This window comes from Danaus plexippus, chromosome 15, assembly GCF_018135715.1.
Source record: "Danaus plexippus chromosome 15, MEX_DaPlex, whole genome shotgun sequence".
Classification (NCBI taxonomy): Eukaryota; Metazoa; Arthropoda; class Insecta; order Lepidoptera; family Nymphalidae; genus Danaus; species Danaus plexippus.
The window spans coordinates 8465493-8488534 of NC_083547.1; the positions used below are offsets into that span (position 1 = coordinate 8465493).

At 31.9% G+C, this 23042-nt stretch overlaps 3 protein-coding genes across 3 annotated transcripts; 2 read left to right on the forward strand and 1 right to left on the reverse strand.

Annotated features, from left to right (window-relative positions):
- The first annotated feature begins 536 nt into the window (after positions 1-536).
- On the forward strand, positions 537-7158 carry LOC116766312 (tumor suppressor candidate 3). The gene is made up of 6 exons (XM_032656133.2): positions 537-718; positions 805-1086; positions 1527-1667; positions 2312-2600; positions 6701-6887; positions 7072-7158. Exons 1-6 carry the CDS (start codon positions 641-643, stop codon positions 7085-7087), a joined length of 993 nt encoding a protein of 330 aa, XP_032512024.1. The 5' UTR covers positions 537-640; the 3' UTR covers positions 7088-7158.
- LOC116766313 (polyprenol reductase) lies at positions 7150-9054 on the reverse strand. Its single transcript, XM_061522817.1, has 4 exons — positions 8500-9054; positions 8236-8424; positions 7698-8002; positions 7150-7409 (listed from the first exon to the last, which is right to left on the reverse strand). Exons 1-4 carry the CDS (start codon positions 8825-8827, stop codon positions 7317-7319), a joined length of 915 nt encoding a protein of 304 aa, XP_061378801.1. The 5' UTR covers positions 8828-9054; the 3' UTR covers positions 7150-7316.
- A 3980-nt stretch (positions 9055-13034) lies between these two features.
- Positions 13035-14552, forward strand: LOC116766274 (insulin-related peptide 2-like). The gene is made up of 3 exons (XM_032656081.2): positions 13035-13399; positions 13834-14035; positions 14191-14552. Exons 2-3 carry the CDS (start codon positions 13834-13836, stop codon positions 14355-14357), a joined length of 369 nt encoding a protein of 122 aa, XP_032511972.2. The 5' UTR covers positions 13035-13399; the 3' UTR covers positions 14358-14552.
- The last annotated feature ends 8490 nt before the right edge of the window (positions 14553-23042 follow it).

The following is a 23042-nucleotide window of genomic DNA, read 5'->3' on the forward strand; positions in this document are numbered from 1 at the left end:
ATATCTTCGGATATATAAGAATATTCAACATTCTATATTAATATAGTCAAATAATAAGAAAACTTGTTTTTATTTTGTTTAAAAAATTAAAAATTGATCACATAATTGAGGAGTCACGTCACGACATACCTCATTATGTGACGTAGAAGGCATCGTTTTACTTCGCAAGCGTTAATTAAAAGATATTTCAGGGGTGGCGTATATATCTGAATACAAGAAATGAAATGGCACAATATAAAGTATTCATTTCCAATTAGTATTAAGTAAAGGTGGACAAATAATTATGGATAATATTTTAAATTACCCTAAAAAGTTTGGTATCAAAAATTCTGACAATAATTATAATAAAAATCAAAAAGATTAAATAACATTAATGTCTAATCAAAAATTTTATATTTATAAATTTAGTAGATTTTGTAACATTTTGTAGTTTACGATCAAGTTTAAAAATAATATTTATATATCTTAATAGTGTAAATTGGCAACATTTTCATTTAATCTGTAAATGTTGTCATGATATTAATAAAAGCATCTGTCAATTGGTATGCAATACTGCTTGGCGATTAGTAATTGGCTAAGATTTTTGTAAAATTTTAGCTCATTTAAATCTAATATTGTTAATTAAAAATTAATCGTTAAGATGAAATACAAATCCCTATTATTTTTTACATTATTCTTAACTTATTACGATGCAAATGCTCAAAACCGTGGTAAAGGAGTAAGTCTAAAAGTGTTTATTATATATCTTAGCCGCCTGTTACTTATCATACAACTTATATATATTATTATTATATCTATTTGCAGCTCGAAGAGAAAGTCCGTAATCTTAAAGACATGACTGTGAAATATTCGATGATTTCCCTAAATCTCAATAGATTCAAAGAGTACGTACGATCTCCGCCTAGAGACTACTCCTTCGTGGTCATGTTCACAGCAATGGCACCGTCTAGAAAGTGTGCTATCTGCCAGCATGTTTACGACGAGTATACGATCGTTGCTAATTCATTCCGTTTCTCATCTGCCTACTCTGATAAACTCTTCTTTGGCATAGTTGACTTCGATGAAGGATCTGATATTTTCCAAATGGTAATACAACGTTTATTAATCCTTCTTACCTTTTAATAAGATATTTAATTTAAGTCAAACCTTATCTGATCTTGTAAAGACAAGTCTAAAGAGACTACTGTATATTCAAACAGCACTGAAGAGTTATGTTAATAATAGCTTTTTTAAATGTACTTGTAATGTTTAGTCTGTTATAACTCTAAAAGAGAATAAATTTATGCATATAATACGAATTTAAAAATGGAAAAAATGTAAAAATTATTTAATTGCTAGATTTTGTTACCAGTTAAAACAATGTAATATATAAAAATTCAAAGGTAATTTATATAAGCTAACTATTTACTCAAATAACTAAATGACAATGGAAACATATCTCTATACATACTTTTATTTTTAAATTTTATATCGAAACTGATTTTTCATGAAGGTAATTTATTTCTTAGATTTTTTTATAATTACAGTTACGTTTGAATACAGCTCCAGTGATTATGCACTTCCCCGCCAAAGGTAAACCAAAACCCGCTGATTCCATGGACTTTGAGAGAGCTGGTATTCATGCGGAGGCCATTGCTAAGTGGATCCAAGACAGAACTGATGTTCAAGTATGTTACTGGATACAAAATACAATTTGTCTCTACTCAAGTGTTATTTAGTAATACTTTGTGAGGGAACACATGTTTGTTGCTTTTTGAAACAAAAACTACTAAACAGATTCTGATGATATTCCTGACTGGTGTTGTTTAAGAATCAGAATGATATTTTTAATTATTTAGTCAAAAATTCCTTTCTTAAGAAACATGCAATATTATAGATTTTTTATGGAGTTTTCCAGAGTCTAGAGGGCGCTGCCAATTAAAGACTAATTATTTTATTCAAATATGCATTATTAATATCCGCAAATACCATTCTGAGGTCCGTGTAGGGAATGAGACACAGTCGCTGGCATAAACTCCTAATGACATTGAAAGGTTCTTAAGGCACAACAATGTAAAAAGATTTACAACTAAATGAGAATTGCCAGTTAAAAATACAATTTTCTGTATTATTATCTAAAAAAAAAAAAAATACATAATTATTTCTAAAACTTGTATCCACTTCACTATTTTTATAAAAAAATAATGTAACACAATAATCCTTTTCAATATCCCCAGCCAGCATGTAAAATATGGGCCTAAATGAACCATATACAAAATTACTAGGAGATTTAAAATGCTATGAAATTAAAACATATATATTTATATTTCAGATCAGAATATTCCGTCCACCGAACTATTCAGGAGTCGCAGTATTCTTAGTTCTGTTCATCTTCATAGCTATTTTCTTATATGTCCGTCGGAATAATCTTGAGTTCCTATACAATAAGCAGATGTGGGCCATTATAGCTGTGTTTATATGTTTCGCCATGGTGTCAGGTCAGATGTGGAATCAAATACGAGGCCCACCATTCTTCCACAGGACCAAGAACGGCCCCGTTTATATCAATGGTGGTTCCCATGGGCAGTTTGTCCTTGAAAGCTATATTGTCGCTATGCTAAGTATCCTTTTTAAATATATTACAGGTTATTTTTTTCTTAATAAAGTAAACAATACTTTATTTAATTTACAATCTAGCTAATTGACTAATAAGTAAATAAATTTGACCTTAATTGCAACATTAACAGATGTTCTAAGAATGTGTCCAGTAACACGTATGTACTTAGTCTTTGTTAAGGCGAAGACACTTTGTTCATGTGTTCTAAATACGCGGCACTTATCACTGCATTTGTTTGTCAATAAAAAATACTACACTATCTGAAACGACTTTGGTCGTTTCAGTCTTTTTACTATATTAGTGGTTCCAAGGAGCTGGATTGCCTCGCATTCACGTCATGACGAAGTCTCTTTTCGTGGGCTTCGGCATATTTTTGTATGATTTGATCTACGACGTCCATGTCCAGGTCTCGATGCAGATCTCAGTTGCGAATGTACCACGGTGCATCGACATCTCTGAGCACTTCATTTTGGAAGCGTTGTATTATCTAGCGATTGCTTTTACTGGTACAGCCCCTTAGCTGCATACCATAAGTCCATACTGGCATCACTACCTGTGTATATAGTAGGACTTTGTAGTGTACTGATACAGCAGAGTTTTTCCCAAGCAGCCTTTTCTTCTGGTAACGTACTTTTAGTTCCGATATTTTCTTCTAGACGTATGCTTTCCAGCGCAGCTTGGCGTCTAAAGTCATGCCGAGGTATTTGGCTGTATTAGCGTATGGTGCTTGTTCACCATTCATAAATGCAGGGAAATACTGTGGTTTCTTATTTGTAGTCTACATGAATTGACTTGCTTTCATTCAGCCTAATGCGCCATTTCTTAGCCTAGGGGAATACTTTGTTGATTGTTGTTTGGACTTTTTCAACGGCCTCTTCGTGTTTGTCATTTATCGCCATTATGGCAGTATTTGTTTTCGTTAACTGGGATATCACTGGTATATAATAGGTATATTATTGGGCCTAATACGCTACTTTGCGGTACCCCAGATTTGATTGGCCTTATTTCTGAATAGGCGTCTTCTTGACGAATTCGAAATACCCTATTCAGTATCTAAGACTTAAGAAACTCAGCAAATTGTTCTGATTGCATTAATTTGAGTTTGTGTATAAGTCCATCGTGCCAAACTTTATCAAAGGCCGGTGCTCCATCAAGGAATATGGTAGAGCAAACCTTTTTTCCTCCAGCGTTTTTTCTATATCGTTAGTTATTATATGTACCTGATATGTTGAATGCTTCTCTCTAAAACCAAATTGATGTTCAGGAATAATAATATTACTCTTTTTAACAACTGGTTTTAGTCTTTTTAGCAATAGTTTCTGGAATAATTTTGACATAACTGGTAGTAGAGAAATTGCTCTATATGTGGTTCATGTGGTGGTTTGTCAGATTTTGGTATCATAATTTTGTCAGCTACCTTCCACAGGTCGCTACATACTTAAATCGAAAAGCAGCATTTATTAAAGTTGTAAGTTTAACAATCGCTTTACGATTAAAAAATTTTCAAAATTACGCCGGTTATAAGTTCGTAGCCAGGTGATTTTTTTGATATGGTCCCCAATCATATTCGAAACTTCTTTTGGTGTGACGAGCTTTATTTCTAAGTTGTCATATGTTAGCAGTTATTCAGTACACGCTATTTGAGCTGCGTTCGATGGTTCAACCTTGGGTTGAAATATCAGCTCCTATAAATTGTCTTACTTCTAAGTCTAATTGTTCTCTCGTTTTAAGCAGAACTCTTAATTCTATTTCGTTTTCTATATCTGATCTAAAACTATTCCTATTTGTATGCTTGTGAACTAGGATCGGTCTTTTCTCATTATACCGCGTTCGTCTGCATAATGTCAATAGTATGGGAGAATGATCAGAGTTCATATTGTAAACCCTTCTATATTAATCTCATTACTAGGCATGTTTTTGCATATGATGAAGTCTATCAAGCCTGGGATTCTATCTGCACCTGTAGGCCAGTAGGTCGGTTTCCCTATAATACAGGTAAACAGATTTTTTTGTTCAGAAAAAACTGTGGAGACATCCCTTAATTTGTATAAAACTGGTCGTTAGTTGACTGAATGATATCCACTGAGAGTGTGAATCTTATAAAAGTTTTGCCTACACATAATTTTTGTTGAAATTCATGGGAATTAATCTTAAAATTAATACAACTTTTTTTATATATGTAATAGAGAGGGTTTGAAACAAATTAAAATCATGAATTTATCCAGGTACCTTCAGATATTTCTGCATATTTTACTACCCATGTTATATTAATCTTAGTTCAGTTTTTTTCACAATGAACGTATTGTTGTCCGATAACACCCGACGAAACTCGGAATTGTCTTCGACGCATGAAGAATCGGAAAGCGGTGGGACCTGACGATATTCCGATCGAGGCGTGGAAATCATTGGGCTCTCTTGGTGTGCTCATACTGACGGACCTTTTTAACCGCGTCTTGAACACTGGGACTATGCCACATCAGTGGCGTTATAGTTACATTACCCCTATATACAAAGGCAGGGGCAGTGTTCAAGATTGTGGTAGTTATAGGGGCGTTAAGATCATGAGTCACACCATGAAGCTCTTTGAGCGTATGATCGGATTTCAGCCAGGATCGGGCACCTTGGACGCCATCTTTGCCATCAGAACTCTGATGGAGGCATACAGGGAAAAAAGGAGAGCTCTGCATGTCGCATTCCTAGATCTGCAGAAGGCCTTTGACTGCGTGCCTCGTCAATGTATCTGGTGGGCATTGCGATTCAAAGGGATCCCTGAGGCCTATATTGATATCATCAGAGACATGTACCGCGATTCCGTTTCAATGGTTAGGACTGCTGTTGGCGATACAAAACCCTTTCCGATCTCAGTAGGGGTTCACCAAGGCTCGGCTCTTAGCCCCTTCTTGTTCAATATAGTGCTGGACACTGTCTCGGCCAACATCCAGGACCAGCCTCCATGGCTGATGATGTATGCCGATGACATAGCGCTCATTGATGAGAGCAGGTTAACGCTAGAGCGAAGAGTGAACCTCTGGAAGGGTACGCTTGAGAACGGTGGTCTTAAACTAAATGTGACGAAGACCGAGTACATGGCTTGCGGAAGCCCGGACTCTTGCACTATCCATATAGGTCCTGAACCAGCCGTTAAGTCGGAAAAGTTCAGGTACCTTGGATCTATTCTACATGAGTCCGGAGGCATCGATCACGATGTCCAAGCCCGTATCAGCGCTGCTTGGGCGAAATGGCGTGAGGTCACAGGCGTGGTCTGCGATCGCAGAATACCTACCAAGCTCAAGGGAATAATATACAAGAGCATAATCCGACCGGTTCTCTTATATGGAAGCGAATGTTGGCCAACACTGTCCAGGCACACTCAAGAGCTTCACGTCACGGAGATGAAGATGCTGAGGTGGATGTGTGGCGTAACGCGGGCTGACCGTATACGTAACACATTTATCCGAGGTAGTCTTGGAGTCCGTGACGTAGCGGATAAGCTTCAAGAGAGTCGCCTGAGATGGTATGGCCACGTTGCACGCCGGCCTGAGAATTACGTCGGAAAAATTTGCCTTGATATGTCGGTCCCTGGAGCAAGACCCCCAGGACGCCCAAGAAAGCGATGGCTGGACACCGTGAAGCAGGATATGAGAGCCAATGGACTTACCACCGCGGATGCTAAAGACCGTGCAAAGTGGAGGAGTTTGAGCAGGAAGGCAGACCCTGGCTAATGCTGGGATAATTGCCAGGAAGAAGAAGAAGAAGAAGTTGTCCGAGTTGTTGTTAGGTGTAAGAGCCCAGCTGTGGTCAATGACTACAGCTCGATCATTGGCTGGCTCGAGTAGTCTTTAAAGGCTACGTTTCGTCCCATGAGTGAGAGGCGGTTGCCCCTTCCCTGTTCCCATCATTTCCTCCTTCAAACAAACAAGGCTGGCAATGTATTTGCAACATCCCTTATGTTGCAGCTGTCATGCCCATCTTTGACTACTGCCATAAAGTAGGCCGTCTGCTCATTTGCCACCTCTCACATAAAAAATATGTGTAATACAAGTAGTTTCATATTTTTAAATAAGAATAATATTGACTAAAAATTTCCTTAACAATAGTAATAAGATTGTGCCGTAGTGGTTGGTATGATATTGATGATTGAAGCTGCCGGAGGAGTGAACGGGAAAGATGTTCGAGCACAAGAGGGAAAGAGAAGGAGGTTCTATTCTGTGGTTGGTTTAGTTCTGGTGTGCGTCTTCTTTTCTTTACTTTTATCTGTCTTCAGAGCTAAGACACAAGGATATCCTTACAGGTAATAATGATTTTTATTTTCAATTATATATATATATATATATATATATATACAAATTATATATACTTTATAAATGTATAAAGAAGCTTTACCATAGTATCATATAACCTTGTTTATTCTAATAATATTTGAATTCTTTTCAGGATTATGATACACTCTTTTTAAATCTATGTTTTTTTTTCAGTTTTCTATTCAAGTAAGGGCAACAGCACGAATGATTCAGAAATTGTGTGCAATTGTTTTCATAGTAAATAAAACAATATTTATTATAGTTTTTTTTTTATTTAATTTAAAATTGTATAATAGAATAAATAAATGCCTCTTAATATAATAAATTATAGCCTCATCATATATTATATATGGCTATTGTGTTACCATCTAAGGTAATTTGAGTACCGTGTTACCATATAAGGTAATGTATATATATTTTTATAATAATTTAGGAACAATGGCTGTCCTATTACTCGGATAGTCTTTAAACGTCTTTTTGTACCATACATGAGCATGAATCGCTGTTTGTACCTGAAAATAAAACAAAATTTTTTCATTGTCATTTACAGGAATTTTTCAAATGAATATTGTTTATGCAGAGAGTAATTTCATAAATTCAAAAATTCTACTACAGTACCAAGGAAATTAAGAACAATAATCCTATGACATTATTATTTGAATTTAAAATGTTAAATAAACAAAAGTATTCAAAACAATAGCTTGAAATTACATTAATGAAGCCTGTAACTGATATATTTTATCATTTAAGTGTTTTATCTATTAATTGGTATTTTAATGATAAGGTAATCAAAAAAGTACCTGGTTACAAATAACCCACAAGAAAATACAGAAGAAGGTCCTAGTGGGTACTAATAGTAGCAGTACAATGTACATAATCACTTCACACATTCTGTGTGGACTCGATACATGTTCAAACAGCCGTCCATAAGGTATCTTGTGATCTTCGGTCACCACTTTGCCTGATTTCTTGTCTTTTCGTAAGTTAGCAAATATAATATTGCTCTTGTACTGTTCATACCAAGCCCACATGAAAATTAAGCTGCAAGGAGATATAACTATTGTTTTACTATCCATCCATATAACTTTGCTTCGGTCTTGGCTGCCTGAAAGGATCCAAGCTATACTTGTAAATTCTCTTATTAATAAAATCAAATAAAGCAAATAATTTACAAATTTGATTAAATTTGTGATTTTAGTGATTTGGTTCGCATCAAAGAATGAATTAAATTATTTTCCATACTGTATTAGTGAATTGTAATATAAATATACAAAATTAACTCTTATATATAAACTTTATGAAAAAAAATTTATATGCTCTTATAAAATGTTTTCTTACCACAGAACAATGGTGACTGTCCGATTGCAGCCACTACAACCGCAAAGTAATGTACAATACCAGCTATATAATGGCTGAGATTCATTTTACTTGAGCTAGCAAACACTTGTAGGTAGTAAGTTTCATAGCATCTCCGTATACACTGTATCGTAATTAGCGAAAGTGCCAATAGACTAGCTGTTGCAGAAACTGAAAACGACATAATATCATTAAATTACCCATGTTGAAATAGCATGAAAAATAAATATATATTGAATACTATACCTGTGGGTTCATCTTGCTCAAGAATTAATTTTAACATAAACACAACATATCTGTGAACACTAAACTCGAAACAGTACACTAAAAATGCGTATATAAGACTCAAGGTACTAAATACTGAAGAAAAAGCGTAAAAATGTCTATAGAGAGCTTTTGGCACTTCAATAATGTGCAGATAATTTGCCCCCGAACCCTGATACGCGAAACTTCCATACTTAAAGCCTTTTATCACAAATGCTGGGACGTGCTTCTCATAATTATTAATCAAAAACCCGGTAAAAGCAACAGTAATCGCAACACTAAGGAATCCAAGATCCAAAATATTCAACATTGTATTTTATTTTCACTACTGTAAGTTAAGACATATGAGTATTTTATATTTCTAAGCTTAAAGAAAGTTATTCGCTGGGCCAAGTAGAACTTAACGGTATTAATACAGTTTTTTAAACTTTCGTCCCCATTCCACATATTATAAAATTCTATTGCAACTTATACAAATATTGAATTATAAAAGACTCTATGTTGGCTAAACATAAGATTTTAAATTGACTGAAATATTTTGACACACGAGCCAGTAGGCAAATGCCAAACTCTATTCCTTGACATGTTACAAAAAGTTTCGTTCAAAAACCTCAAAACGTTATAAACATGCTTTTTTATTTATTTTTCTAGAAGTGGATATTTTTTTTTTGTAGAAGTAGATAAAATGTTTTTACCTTAGATAATGAAAATAATAGTAATTAAAATTTATTAAGAATAGGAACAATAAGTAGAAGTAGTAATAAATAATAAATATAATTTGGTAACTAGCGAAAGGAAAATATTCTAATAAGTTTCTGTTTAATCCATAAAAAAATTCAACTTCAGTGTTTTTTATTTTGACTTTGGCAACGTGGAATATATGGACGAAAAAAGATAAGGCAATTTTATTTAACTTTTATTGTAAATAGACCAGTCTCGATAATTGTTAAAACAAGAAAAAAATATAATACAATGAAACCCATTAGAAAAGGAGGGAGTATTGAAAAAATGAAAAGAAAAATAATTTACGGGCGATCAGAGGTCGGGAAGGGTGTGGGGATGGGTATCTAAGGGTAAAAATGGCTTTTCTTGATTTCCGGCAAAACTAAAAGTCCTAATGAAAAATGTTATATGGCAAAGTTGTAGGTAATAAAAAGATCTAAAACTTTCGTATTAACACTTTTTTCACATAACCTCAAAATTTATGTGAAAAATTCAAAATACCAAGTTATTTTCTAAGTTTTTTCACAGACATTAATATTATTTAGTTTTATTATAGATATAATTAAATTTTTACAAGGTGGTGGGATGTAGCTGTGGTCAAGTTACTACAGCTCGACCATGAGCTGATTTGTACCACCCTCTGACAGAAGATCGGTGTGAAGTAGCCTATTATGGCTGCGTTTCGTCCGATGAGTGAAAGAGCCAGTTGTCCTTTCCCTTTTCCCACCCTTTCCTCTCCCTCTTCCACATTTTAAAAGCAGGCAAAGTAGTCGCAACATTCCTTATGTTGCAGATGTTCTTGGCCGACGGTGACTATCTTCCATCAATTAGGTCGTCAGCTCGTTTGCCACCTTGGATATAAAAAAAAATCGGAAAAAAAGAATTAGCAAGCGTTTTTAATTAGTAACTTCACCTTTAAACGTAATAGATAGCAATGCACAAATAGATACTATGAAAAATTAATTATTACAAAAAATCACTTACTCTGGTGCTGGTGATATCATTTTTACATTATAACATGATTATTGGTATCAAATTAATATTAATATCTGACGTTTTAATATGGTCCAATATAGATTTTAATGTTTTCGTTAATTAATTACACACACTAAGTTAGTCATAGTGTGTTAATTGTATATAATTACCACAATACATTTGAATGTTTTAAATGTCTTGATATCGTACCTTTTTAATGCGAAAGAGCTTTTGCTTTTATCATTAATTTTGGTAACAACAGCATAACTTGAAGCTAATTGAGAAGTTCAGTAATGTTATGGAACTATTCAATTCGGTCTGAAAAACATTATTGTGGGTGTAGTTACATGATAAACTTAAAATGGTAATATTTTTTGAGGCCTTGGTCGTGACGACATTTGCTTTATGATGTCTGAACGACACTGAGATGAATTTTTTTACTTAAAAACATATTATTACATCGTAGCTTACATCGTTCATTATAAGTAGAAATGATGACGTACTATTTGCATCAATTTGTTCAGACAAAATAATTAAGGGTGGGTTAGTTTACAAAATTAATCTATTTATATTGTATACATATATCTCAAAGGTTAAATACAAACACAAATATCTATTTGGTTAAGTTATAGATTATTCATAAAGATATGATTCTTACTAGTCATATGAAATGACTGTAATGTAATCGTAACTTTGGTTTAGAAATAAATCAAATGTTATTTCTTCATATTTTTGTTAAATAACATCTCATAATATATATTTTTTGACTAGCATTCAGTGCCTAACCAGAGGTGAAAGCAGTTTTTTTCCTACCTAGGATTACAACACAGCAACCTACCCACATATTGATTATTGATATATATTGAATGAAGTTATTTCGTTTTCTGCAGTTTTATGACATATCATTCTTTTTGAATTTGATTGAAAGCAATTACATTCCATATATTTCTATTAGTTATAGAATAATTTTTATGGTAGTGGAGCCTAGCTGTGGTCAGTTACTGCAACTCGAACATGGGCTAGCTCGTACGGGAAAGTACCACCTTCTCACAGAAGATCGGCGTGATTAGTGGTACGAAGTAGTCTTTAATGGGTGCGTTTCGTCCAATGATTGAGGGAGTCAGCTGCCCCTTTTCCGTCCCCACCCTTTCCTTCTTCCTCAACAACCAAGGTTAGCAACGCATCCGCAACATGTCTTATGTTGCAGATGTTCATGGCCGACGGTGACTAGTGCCCATGCAGTAGGTCGTCTACTCGATGGCCACTTTTTTCATAAAAAAGTAATAATATTTTATTTTTATTTTTTAAATAGATATATTATTTTATGGCCACAATACAAATAAACATATATTTTTTCATAATCACTAGCGAAAAATAAGGAATTAATTTGGCTATTATTCCAACTCATACTGTTGTTTATCTGTTTGATTAATTTTGTCTTTCGATACTCAAGAAATGGTTTTCAGGTGTTACACATTCAAAGTTGAATATAAGAGAGTAATGTTCCATCTTACGTGTTTTATGTCTGTGATGTAATTTTGTCTAAAAGTCTTATGTTAATAATGAATCAATTTGAATATTTTGTTTCCGCCAAATGAACCGGTCATAATCACTATTTTCAATCTGTTCAACGACGTAGAATATCCTCAAAATGAAGTGTAAATATGCATCTTTCCCCGCTGTTGTCAATTTACAATTTGACGCGTCATTTCATCCTATCTGACGGCCTAAATGAGCTCAAGAACTGAAATCGCGACATGCTGTCGCCTACAGAATCGGAGCAATAAAGTACACGCCTGACAGATTTAATTTAGGAACATGGTATATTTTAACTGAAATGAATTAAGTGGGATATTTAAAATTAATTGAATTAATGTATTTATTGTTTGAAGTAATAAATATGAATGCCACTTATTTAAATTCCATTTACCTATATATATTTTTTATTCTCAAACATGGGACGAAGATAATTGATATGTGAATTTTTTTCTCAGGTTCATATCGGAATTATATCAACTTATGGTAGTCAGTGTATGTTTAACTTATACCTGTTCTAATGTCAATACATTATTATATAAAATTAGTAACTGGTGAAGTTTCAGAACAATTTTACAAGGGAATTATTTTTTATATACAATAAATACACAATATCTCATAAGTGAAACTAGTATTTTTCGGATAAACTACGACGCGTGATTTATTTTTGTAAAAAACTACATACTCCCCGACACATACTCCATTTTACAAAAATAAATCACGCGTAGTTTATCTGTAAAATACTTGTTTCATTTAAATGAATAAAACTCGCGAAAATCTTAGATCTCATTATCTCATAAGTGCTTTTATTTTGTCATATCAATAACTTGCTAAGTTACTATTTGACTGGGCACGAAAGTCAGGGTATTTGATGGTATCGTTTAAATTTGCTTATAATGGACAAAGGAATGAAAATCCCTCCTTACGTTTGTTCAGTCAACCTAAAGTTTGACTTCGCTACTCATTGGATTAAGATGACTAAGTACAAGTTAGTCTTTGTTTGAATCGTCGCCGCTTTGTTGTAAATAAATTTTGCTTCGCACTACCACGCTGAGGACCTCTATAATTTTGACATTGTATTATAACATTATTTTATTGTAATATTATTACAAAATGAACAAATTTTTGGCAACGGTTTGATTGAATGATATCTTTCGTATATTCAAATGTCTCCTCATAATATTTTTATTCTGTTATCCTCCGTCTCTAATTCTGTATTCTTACTTTTATAATAGCAGACTACTTCTGTTATAATCTTTCACAATAACTAAGGGTCTCGTTTTTCACGTTAAGATAATTGACAATAATTTTATCAGAAATAAGGGTAACATAACAGAAATGTTCTGTATCTATTCAATGAATGCTCTCATATTACTGGCATTACAGGTCGGATGGTTATGATGGACAATTATAGCCAGGAATAGGGAACGGATTATTGAATTAGCTCGATAAATAGGTTATAATAATTGCCCTCAAACCAGAGCACCTGATTCCTTTCAGTAATGATTAAGCAATTATACGTTATGCGAGCAACTTATTGAATATTAATGTCGCGCGTTGTTCTCATAACATATAAAATGGGGTTTATCTGAAATTTCTCCACATTCAGTACTACAACGACCTAAGAGAGGCATCTCAAGAAGAAAATGTAAGTAGCGTTTTTATATTCTATAGTTATGGTCTGCCGCAAGTGATTGATCTTGTAGAACATTTAGTTTCTTATTATAAATTATTATTTTATTATAAATTATAATTATTTATACATTTTACAATAGATACTAAACTAAATCTCACATCTCGTCTGCCCGTGATCACGGTTGCTGAAAAATAATCGAAACGTCGGGACTATGTAGTTTTTTTAAAATAATAAAAATCCGCGTTGTTTATCCGAAAAATATTAGTTTCATTTAAATGAATAAAACTCGCGAAAATCTTAGATCTCATTACTAAAGTAAATGCTTATTTATCACTTACTTTTACTTGGTTTTGGAGATAGTTCAAATTTAGTTCCTAAGACCAAATATTTTGCACAATTTTTACTCAATAAGCAAAAACATGATCCATTTTTTTACGATCTCCTAGATGTACATCATCAAGTCTTCCTCTTTGGCCGTCCTAGCGACTCTAGTTACGATGTGCTGTGGTCACATCGGCGGCAGCCAATTTGCGCTTCAGGATGTCAGTCCTCAAGTCTACTGTGGTAGAACCCTCGCCAGAGTCCTAGCCATGTTGTGTTATGATGAAGTTTCGAATGAAAAAAGATCCGAATCTGGAACTATGTTCAGTATGTACATACTTATACTTATACTTATATAACGTAAAAAATAACAGTCTTGTTGCCTAGAAACTAGATAACAACATTACAACACTTTAATTGTTAAGTGTTTATAATATTTGAATTTTTTTTATAATTAAAATCGTTTTATAATTTTTCTGCAGATTCTCTTCTAACACCTTATAACAAAGATCAGGAGAACCAACTGGGCTGGCCGTGGATTCCACCCCAAAAAGCCAGGAGCATGGGTATGTCTCGAGGGAAGCGTTTCGTGGTTAGCGAATGCTGCGATAAAGCCTGCAGCATCAGCGAATTAATGTCCTACTGTTAGAGACGAACACCTGGAAATACGGCGATGGAATTGTTTGTTAAATGTTTTCTTTCCTGGAGTCTATTTATAGCACACGTTCAGTATATTTTCATGAATTGTTCTAGTCTTTAGTCATTCTCATTGATTGTTTAGCATTTAACATTACATTGTTGTTAGATATATTGTTTTATTGCCTGTTCTTAACAGAGTTTTAAGCTTGCAAAAATATCATTATACAGATTGTTGCAATGAAACCGGAATTTTATTTTAAATCATGGTGGAAAACACTTTATTTTGCAAAAAAAAACATTATTTAATATAAATCGATAATGAATTAACTGAATTGGAAAATATGATGAGCATGTTTTTTATTAATGGGCTTGAATTTTTTTTAAATATTTTTTCTATACTATCTCAGTCTAGATAGTAACCTAAATAGGCAAGGAAGATAATATTGATTGTGTCTAGTAATTTTAAAACTGGATAGTTAAAAATTCGTGAAGATTAGTCCAATTTAGAGGTTGTTGACATCCTAATTTCATTGCAGACATCACTTACGGTATATTGCCCTTCCTTTACGTGTCTTTAGTCTGTGGTCATTTGATACACTCGTATCCGATCTATGCAAATTATATAAGGAATAAATATCACCAGTCTATTCAAATATAATGGTGGTTTTGTATAAATGTTCATAGTATATTAGAATTATGCTCGCAACAAATTAGTTAATTAGAGTACTTACAAACCAAGTTATAATTTTGTTCTGTTAAATTTATTAGATTGGATTAACGATGTCTTTGTTCACATCAGAGTCTATAAGTTTTTTTATTAGTAATTTAACAGATTATAAATATATACAGAAATGGTAGATGTTTAGCCACCAAATAAAATGAATAAAAGATTTTTATTGAATTACAGTAGGGTGGAAAATTAACTTTTATGTCCTAAAAACGCAAAAATTAATTAAATAATAACAATAACGAAATAAATATAAAAAATACTTGGACATTCTGTTTAAATATTTTGAAATATCTCATATGAAAGTAAATAATCTTTGGGTTAAATGATTTCAGTCTCTAATGCCTACCGAAATAACAAGACCTCATAACTGCGACATCGGTTTGTTTCGAACCACAACTTGAACGCGCAGACGTGTAGCTTTTAATTGTAACAAAAGACACTGACCACATATAAGATCAAAGCATTCACTGTTTATATTTCGGTTATAATTTACTGTAACTTCTCACTGTCATTTTTGTTCAAACACGAAATGAATGTCAGTGAAATTGAATTGCATTTTCAATTAGTTTTCTTAGATTCATCACTAATAGGAAAATCGGAACATCAGATTTCTTACAAATATACATGAAATAATATGTGATGTAGTGCGTAACTTCTTATTAGGAAATTGTTTTTCTTTTTAAATATTTTCGCTATATTGTATTGAGGTTTTAAAAGACTAATTTTAAGTAACTATACTATTTATGTTAATAGTTATTTGCGGGTAACCAATTTCTTATCAATTATATTAAGATTGAGAAAATATAAAAATTATATATAAATAATGGGTTTATTTTGCTAATAAGTTAGACTATAGACTGGTTATTTGGACAAATTTTATACGATTAGGAATTTCTAAAGTATGGGTAAGTTTACTGTTAACGATTATGATGACTGATTATCCAGTAACTGGGACACAGACAGCTGCGGTCACGCTGAAACTAAAATTTAGTAAATTTATAATATAATTATGCTACATTACATTGGAAAACTATTACAAAACCGTAATTAAATAGACACTACTAATAAATACTAGATAGTTGAATTAAATTTTGTTAAGTGTTCAAAAGTGAGTGTTATTTAGACGCCTTAAAATTTTAAAAATAATGTATACCAAAATAATATTTTATGTTAATTTATGACCAGAACGAAATAGAATCATCATGTGAGACAAACTTCCGAAAACTTCGGTTACCACTTAACCGCTGTATGGATCGAAAGCAACATTAAACTAACTTTAAGTAATATTTATTTACTTTATATTACATTTGATATACAAATATGCTTTTAATTATATGTCACAATTAATGATATCTAAAATTTTCATACACTTAAAAATGAAATATGTTTTTGGGATATAATTACGCAACTTTAAAATTTAAAATTTTTCCGACTTTTCAATTACTTTACAGCAACCGTTCACGTTCCGCGAACAGACGAGGTTAAAGTGTGTGTCAGTCGTTATAAAATCGCATAATTACATATATTCAAAAACTAGTAAAATAGTTGACTACTATTAGTAACTGTTTTTAATCTTATAACTAATTCAAACAAGTGTTCAAAAATTAAATCCACATATTCAAGACAGCGAGGTATAATAAAATATAAAAGTTGTACTAGAAATAAGTTTATCAGTGCTTCCAGTTCGATATTAATTATTACAGATGGCGCTAGTTTTCCCTCATAAGAGTTTCCAACACAGATGTCATGTAAAGCATGCTGTGGCTCTAATTTTAAATTATAAAATAAATTGTTAAGTATTTGGACATTTAAATTACTTTACAGAAATATTATTAACATCTACTATCATAAAAATTCCCAATTAATATATGAATATAAATAACGTTAATTACTAAGTTATTATTTCTCAAAGCACAAACTGAAGACAACACGTTCTGATAGTTATTTCATTTTAGTTGCAAGCTGATTGGCTTTAGTTATTCGAATGAATTGAGTAACGAGTTTCAGAAACTTTGACAATTATATAACTCCTTTGTATTTTTTTTTATTTCAAAGGCGGCAAAGGCGCAAGATAAGGGGTGTTACAGATGCGATACGGTTCTTCATTGTGGGAGAAGGACAGGAAAGGGTGGGAAAGAAGAAAGGGCAAGCGACTCTCACTCATCGGACGAAACGCAGCCATTTAAGACTACTTCGCGCCGATCTTCTGTGAGAGGGTATAATATCCCCGGCCGAGCTAGCCTATGTTCGATCTGTAGTAAGTGACCGCAGCTAGGTTTTACTACCTATAAAATTGTTGTGATTGTAAAAAGAAAGTTTTTATCATGAATTAAATAAAATATGAAGCGAATATGTAATAAATGGTACATTGAATAATCTTTGTGAGGTTATAGTGTTTGAAGTTTAAATTTTAAATTCAAAAAGCAAATTTCATACGAAATGTTTAATTTTTTATGTAAAGGTCATAAAGTCACGAGTAATGAAATGCAATTATAGTGAATTATAAGAAAAATCCTTTAAAAAAACCATTTATTTGAATGTGCTAAAACGAAAAAAAAATCCGCCTTTATGACTCTTTTTATCTACTTATGATGTTATCACATCTTGCAAGTCAATTTTAAAGCAAATGAAATGTCTTCAAAATGAAATTCAGTTTGGATGACAATAAATGTTAAATTTATGAAGAATTTTTTAATCTAACATGAAGCGTATTCACGTGGGTGGGCTAGTTGTTTTTATATGCATATCGCAAGAGAGCATAAAAATTTCTATAACCCATCATAAGTTCGTGTATTGAACAGACGTTTGAATTATTTGAATTACGTGGACGTTATAACTAAATAATTCGTTGTAATGAGTTTTCAAATAACATTGATGTTCAAACAGCGTTAGTGAGTTATTAGACTTCTTTTGAATAACACTGACACGGGTAAAGAAGATTACATTAGAGGCTTTAAATATACATTTCTTGAGGACAGTGATAATGTTTAATTTAAACATTTTTTAACAATCGTATATTCAATAAATATTTATAAGATATGTGTATTTAAATTTATGTACGGAGTATTCTACTCTACATGGGCCGGATTTGAACCTGCAACCTCCGCATTATTGCGTTCCAGTCGCTTTACCAATTCAGTTTATGTTGCTTTTGTACGTTGAATTGCAATGAACCCAGTAAGAAAATCATTGGTACATGAAAATCGGTTCAACTAATTTTGATGGATTTTTAATATCGTTATAGTTAAAATATCTTGCTAAGATATTAAAATCCGAACAGATTCTGAATAGCTACGGAGTCTACAACAGTAATTATGTTCTGGGCTTAAATTTAGAACGCAGCCGGATTGATCAGGGTTGACTTTATACTGACAGCTAGGCGGCTCTGTTCATTACGTTGCTTTGTTGTGATTTTTTCTTAATACATTAAACAAATTCTTAATACGTTAAACAAATTCCTAGTTTAATTAGATCTCAGGCTTTCGCGAGTCTTCATTTAAATAAAACTAAGATTTTCGGATTTGCTACGCGTTTTTTATTATTTTAAGCTACGTTCTCCCGACGTTTCGGTTACTTCGCTGCAACCGTGACCGCGGGCAGGCGAGATGGATATGTCATTCTTACATTTTGAATATCTCAATATATTATATTAAGCAACTTTAATTTATCTAGTTTTCTATAGTTATTAATTTTTTTATAGTTATGAACCACGAAATTATGTTAGTTGTACATTTTATTTACTTACTTAGGTCGTGTTTACTAATAACAAAAAATATATCCAGCTAGCATTGTTAAAATACAGCTTAATCTAAATGGTTTGTCTTTACATCATTGTTATGTATATTTAAAATAAAAAACGTTGTTCACGAGAATTGATTAAGAAACTTAACTTATAAAAATTACCCAAAATTTAAATTAGAAGCATGTTTAAAGACGTTATCTCAGTAATGTTCTCATTATCCAAATATACGTAACATCTTATAAACTGTAAAAGTAGAACGAAATTCAATAATCCCAAAAAACAATATCGCAACACCTGCTTGGTGGATTGCTATTCTGATCTCAGTTCGGTATAAATTTACAATTTAGACCCTCTGCATGAACTGAGGCCATTATTTAAACGTTTTTTGTAACTTTTCGTATACTACTTCTTCTAATTTCATTGAGAGTTGTAATTACGTTAGTATGCATCACTTAATTTTTTTTTTGTCTTGTTCAGAATAATAAATGAGATATCTAAGAAGATCATTCGCCATTGATAACATAAAATTTAGTACATAATTATAAACACCTTTATAGTAAAGAATATATGTTCACCCGAGTCACTAATTAAGACGTCCTTTAAATTGTTTCCACGGTATTTGGTCAGGAGATTTTTAAGTGAAAGAATATAATAAACTAATATTTTTAAAAAACAACATTCATTCAATGACTTGGTATTCCTGGATATATTTTATCTATAAATATTACAAAGCAGAATCGAAACTCCCACAAGAGCATCAAATAAACATGATATTAAGTAACAATAATAAACCTCTTACCGTAGCGTTGTTTCAGTTGAAGCCATAACATAATGTTCTTATATCTAACATCAGAATAATTATTTTATTCTCTTGTAATATGAGCCTTTGTTTATTTTACACACATATATATATATGCTATTATATTATTCGTATATTGTATTCGTATTGTAAAAATGTTATATAAATAGCCAAGTAAATCGTAAAACCATAGTTTTATCTAAATATTTGAATTCATTGTGGGGCGTTGGGATTATACGATACACATTCAATACATTCTTACGTTTTTTTTTTCTTATGAAAATATTAAGTAACATTATTTCATACTAAGAAACCATGCCTTGTTAAATTAAATTATTGTTCCATGTTGACATCAGGAATCCATCTTGAGTCAAGCACATGTCTTGAGAAAACTTGCACTTTTTTAGAAATTGATAATTATTACTTCATTATACATACTCTAGATGAACCAGGTAGAAATTACCTGGATTTCGGATGTTTTAAGGAAAAATAATAGGCATGTTTTATTGTTAGTTAAAACTCTCTATTAATTAGTTTTAAGGGAATACTTTCTTTTAGTACACATTTCAGTTACGCGATATATATCAAGGGATTTGTAAATTTAATTTTGGTAAAATTAATATGATTATACTATAGTATTTAGTACTGAAATAACAAAGACTAATAAATACAAATATTTTGACTTTCGTTAAATAATCGAAACATATTCATATTTCGCAATTTTGTTATAATATTGGTAATAGTTATAACTTAGAGAGAGAATTTTTTTAAGAGTACAAAACAGAGTATTACACAGTTTCTGTTTTTCTTTATAAGTATAGATTATAATCATCATCTTTTAAGTATTTTAGTTCTTACAATAGATTTGAAGGTTGGTTTGTCTATAACCAATTACTCTACCTTTAGCTATTGCTTAAAAAAACTTTTCGATTTTTAACGAATGCATTAAATTATTGTATTTTATTAAGTATTATACAAGAACAAAGATTTATAGGAAAATAAAATTTGATATTTAATACCAGCTTGTAGTCCAAATGATTGCCAATAATTATAGATTTATGTATTAATAAATGTGATATGAACAAACTTTTACAAATACGTCATAATATGAAATGTATGGGAGTGACATCTTCACGTATTTTCATATAATTAACAATTAACCGGATTTAATGGAGATAATACTAGCACTTCCCCCGGAGATCTAACTATTATTGTAACGATCAAATGCAACATTCTGCTGACTATTTCACGATTGCAACGCAGTATATACTTATAATAAAGATTTGTTAAAGATTTGATTATTTATTTTAATACAGAAAATGGCCGGTAATTAACGCCTGGTACACTCAGATGAATTCGACAACACTCAAATACCTAAAATGAATTGACATAACACAGCTGACGTCGAAACATTGGGTTAAAATTGTTGGTGGTTTAAATATTATTATAAGTATAAATAACAAATCGGTTATTATAAAGATACTACTTTCATTGAGGTTCTTTCAAATACGAAACGAGGCTTATCAGATAGTTCATTCAAAATAATATTTTATATTATATATGTATATATGTCCAGAACGAAACAGACGCGTTACGTGAGAACTACCCCTGAAAACTTACGTGAGAACTTCCTCTGAAATCTTAGAAGTAAACCTCTATATGGAACTCGTGTAACTTTATACTAACATTTAATAAAATATTCATAAACAATAATCCAGTTGTAAATAGAACTTAATTTACACGAATTTCTTGGAGCTATCAGCATTGACGGGTGCAACATGAAATGAACTTGTGGCTGACGTCAGTTATTATAAAAACTTATTGGTATTAATAATTATTATTATAAGTAAAACGAAATCAAAGACTGTTTCAAAGGAGAATAGAACTATGTTTGAATTTTGGTGTAAATACGATGTTTAGACGCAGGACAGCAGAGTTCAGTGAGTGCGGACCATTGAAGAAAGTAATCATGAAGAACTTTCAAGAATTACATTTAGAAGAATTGAAGTTCAATTTTAAAATAACATGGAACGTGCTGAAATAAGTGACATTAGTGACGTCAGCGATGCTGGCGTGTCTCTGTTTAAAAACAACGAATTTGTATTAAATCCGATATATCCGATATATACATACGTATATATATACACATATACATATATATATATATATATATATATATATATATATATACATACATAGGTTTTTTTAAATAATTGTCAAGATAAATATATGTCGGCTCGCGATTGGAGTATGGGCGAGCTAGGTGGCTCTGAAGTCTCACGGTTGAGAGAATTATCCTCCATTTATAGTACTTATTAAAATAAGTAGAAGCTTCACAACTCACCTGATTCACTGATTGGTGGATGAAGTCTGAGTCGTTTTACTTCTAAATAAAACTCAAATTATTATTTACAATCAAAAGTTATTTAACGAAACCAACAAATCAATTGAGTAATAATTAGTATTATTTTAATTATTACATATTTATCATTAACGTCGACATATAAATTTATCAAAATAAATATTAAAGAAATGAAAATTCGTTATGATTAACAAGAGATTACGTACGGTATATCTGTATCGTTAAAATATGATTAAGGTAGTTTTTACGGGACACATTCTTCATGACTTATTCTGGTACTCTATTCTATCCTCAGAACTTAGTTAATTTGTATGTCACCAACTCTATATAATACTAGAATAAATGATCTAAAAATCAACAAGAATTTCATTCAATACCCTCTAAACATGAAGTCGGTGAAGAATAATTTTCAATACTTCACTTGTTAACTTCGTATACAATTTTTATACAACTTGCCGTTGAGGATTTAAAGGATGTAATTTATTATTTATTTATTTGACTGTCGCTTGTTACATTGGATAAACGTAAGGAGCATCGGTATAAGGTTTAAAAACATATAACAAAATAATCGCGTGTCGAAGTCAGCAGGGTGTGAACACACAATAGACAAACCAGGCCACTACATTCGATTTGACATACCACAGATACTCGCGTGAAAGCACGTACATACTGCGATAAATTCGCGAGGCTATTGAAATTAAAAAACATCCTGATTTAAAAAAAGACGGCTGGAATTTATCTAACGTCTGTGACCAACTCGTTAAAAACATAAAATCTCATGTCCGTGACCATACCATAAGACTTCAAGTCACAGTGACTCATTCTGCATGCATCCAGAGCGATACGGTACAAAATAAAGAAATCGTTAGCAGTAGATGACAAAAAACAAGAACTGACAGACACTTTCATCTCATCTGCTGCAAAGGAATCGAAACGTCTGGATAAAGCAGTTGTAAAAAAAAAGCCTAGTAATATCTGAAAACCATAGTTTCATTCAAATCAAATGTATCGAATGTTAATTTATTATCAGTTTTGTGAGGAAAGTAAAATATAAATAATAAG

Bases quoted from the DNA above. Each gene is read 5' to 3' on its own strand.
- LOC116766312 (XM_032656133.2), top strand. From the start codon at position 641: ATGAAATACAAATCCCTATTATTTTTTACATTATTCTTAACTTATTAC. The intron at 719-804 runs GTAAGTCTAAAA...ATCTATTTGCAG, and splicing joins CTCAAAACCGTGGTAAAGGA to CTCGAAGAGAAAGTCCGTAA. The intron at 1,668-2,311 runs GTATGTTACTGG...TTTATATTTCAG, and splicing joins AAGACAGAACTGATGTTCAA to ATCAGAATATTCCGTCCACC.
- LOC116766313 (XM_061522817.1), bottom strand. From the start codon at position 8,827: ATGTTGAATATTTTGGATCTTGGATTCCTTAGTGTTGCGATTACTGTT. The intron at 8,425-8,499 runs GTATAGTATTCA...TGTCGTTTTCAG, and splicing joins TGAGCAAGATGAACCCACAG to TTTCTGCAACAGCTAGTCTA. The intron at 8,003-8,235 runs GTAAGAAAACAT...GGATCCTTTCAG, and splicing joins ACAGTCACCATTGTTCTGTG to GCAGCCAAGACCGAAGCAAA.
- LOC116766274 (XM_032656081.2), top strand. From the start codon at position 13,834: ATGTACATCATCAAGTCTTCCTCTTTGGCCGTCCTAGCGACTCTAGTT. The intron at 14,036-14,190 runs GTATGTACATAC...ATTTTTCTGCAG, and splicing joins CGAATCTGGAACTATGTTCA to ATTCTCTTCTAACACCTTAT.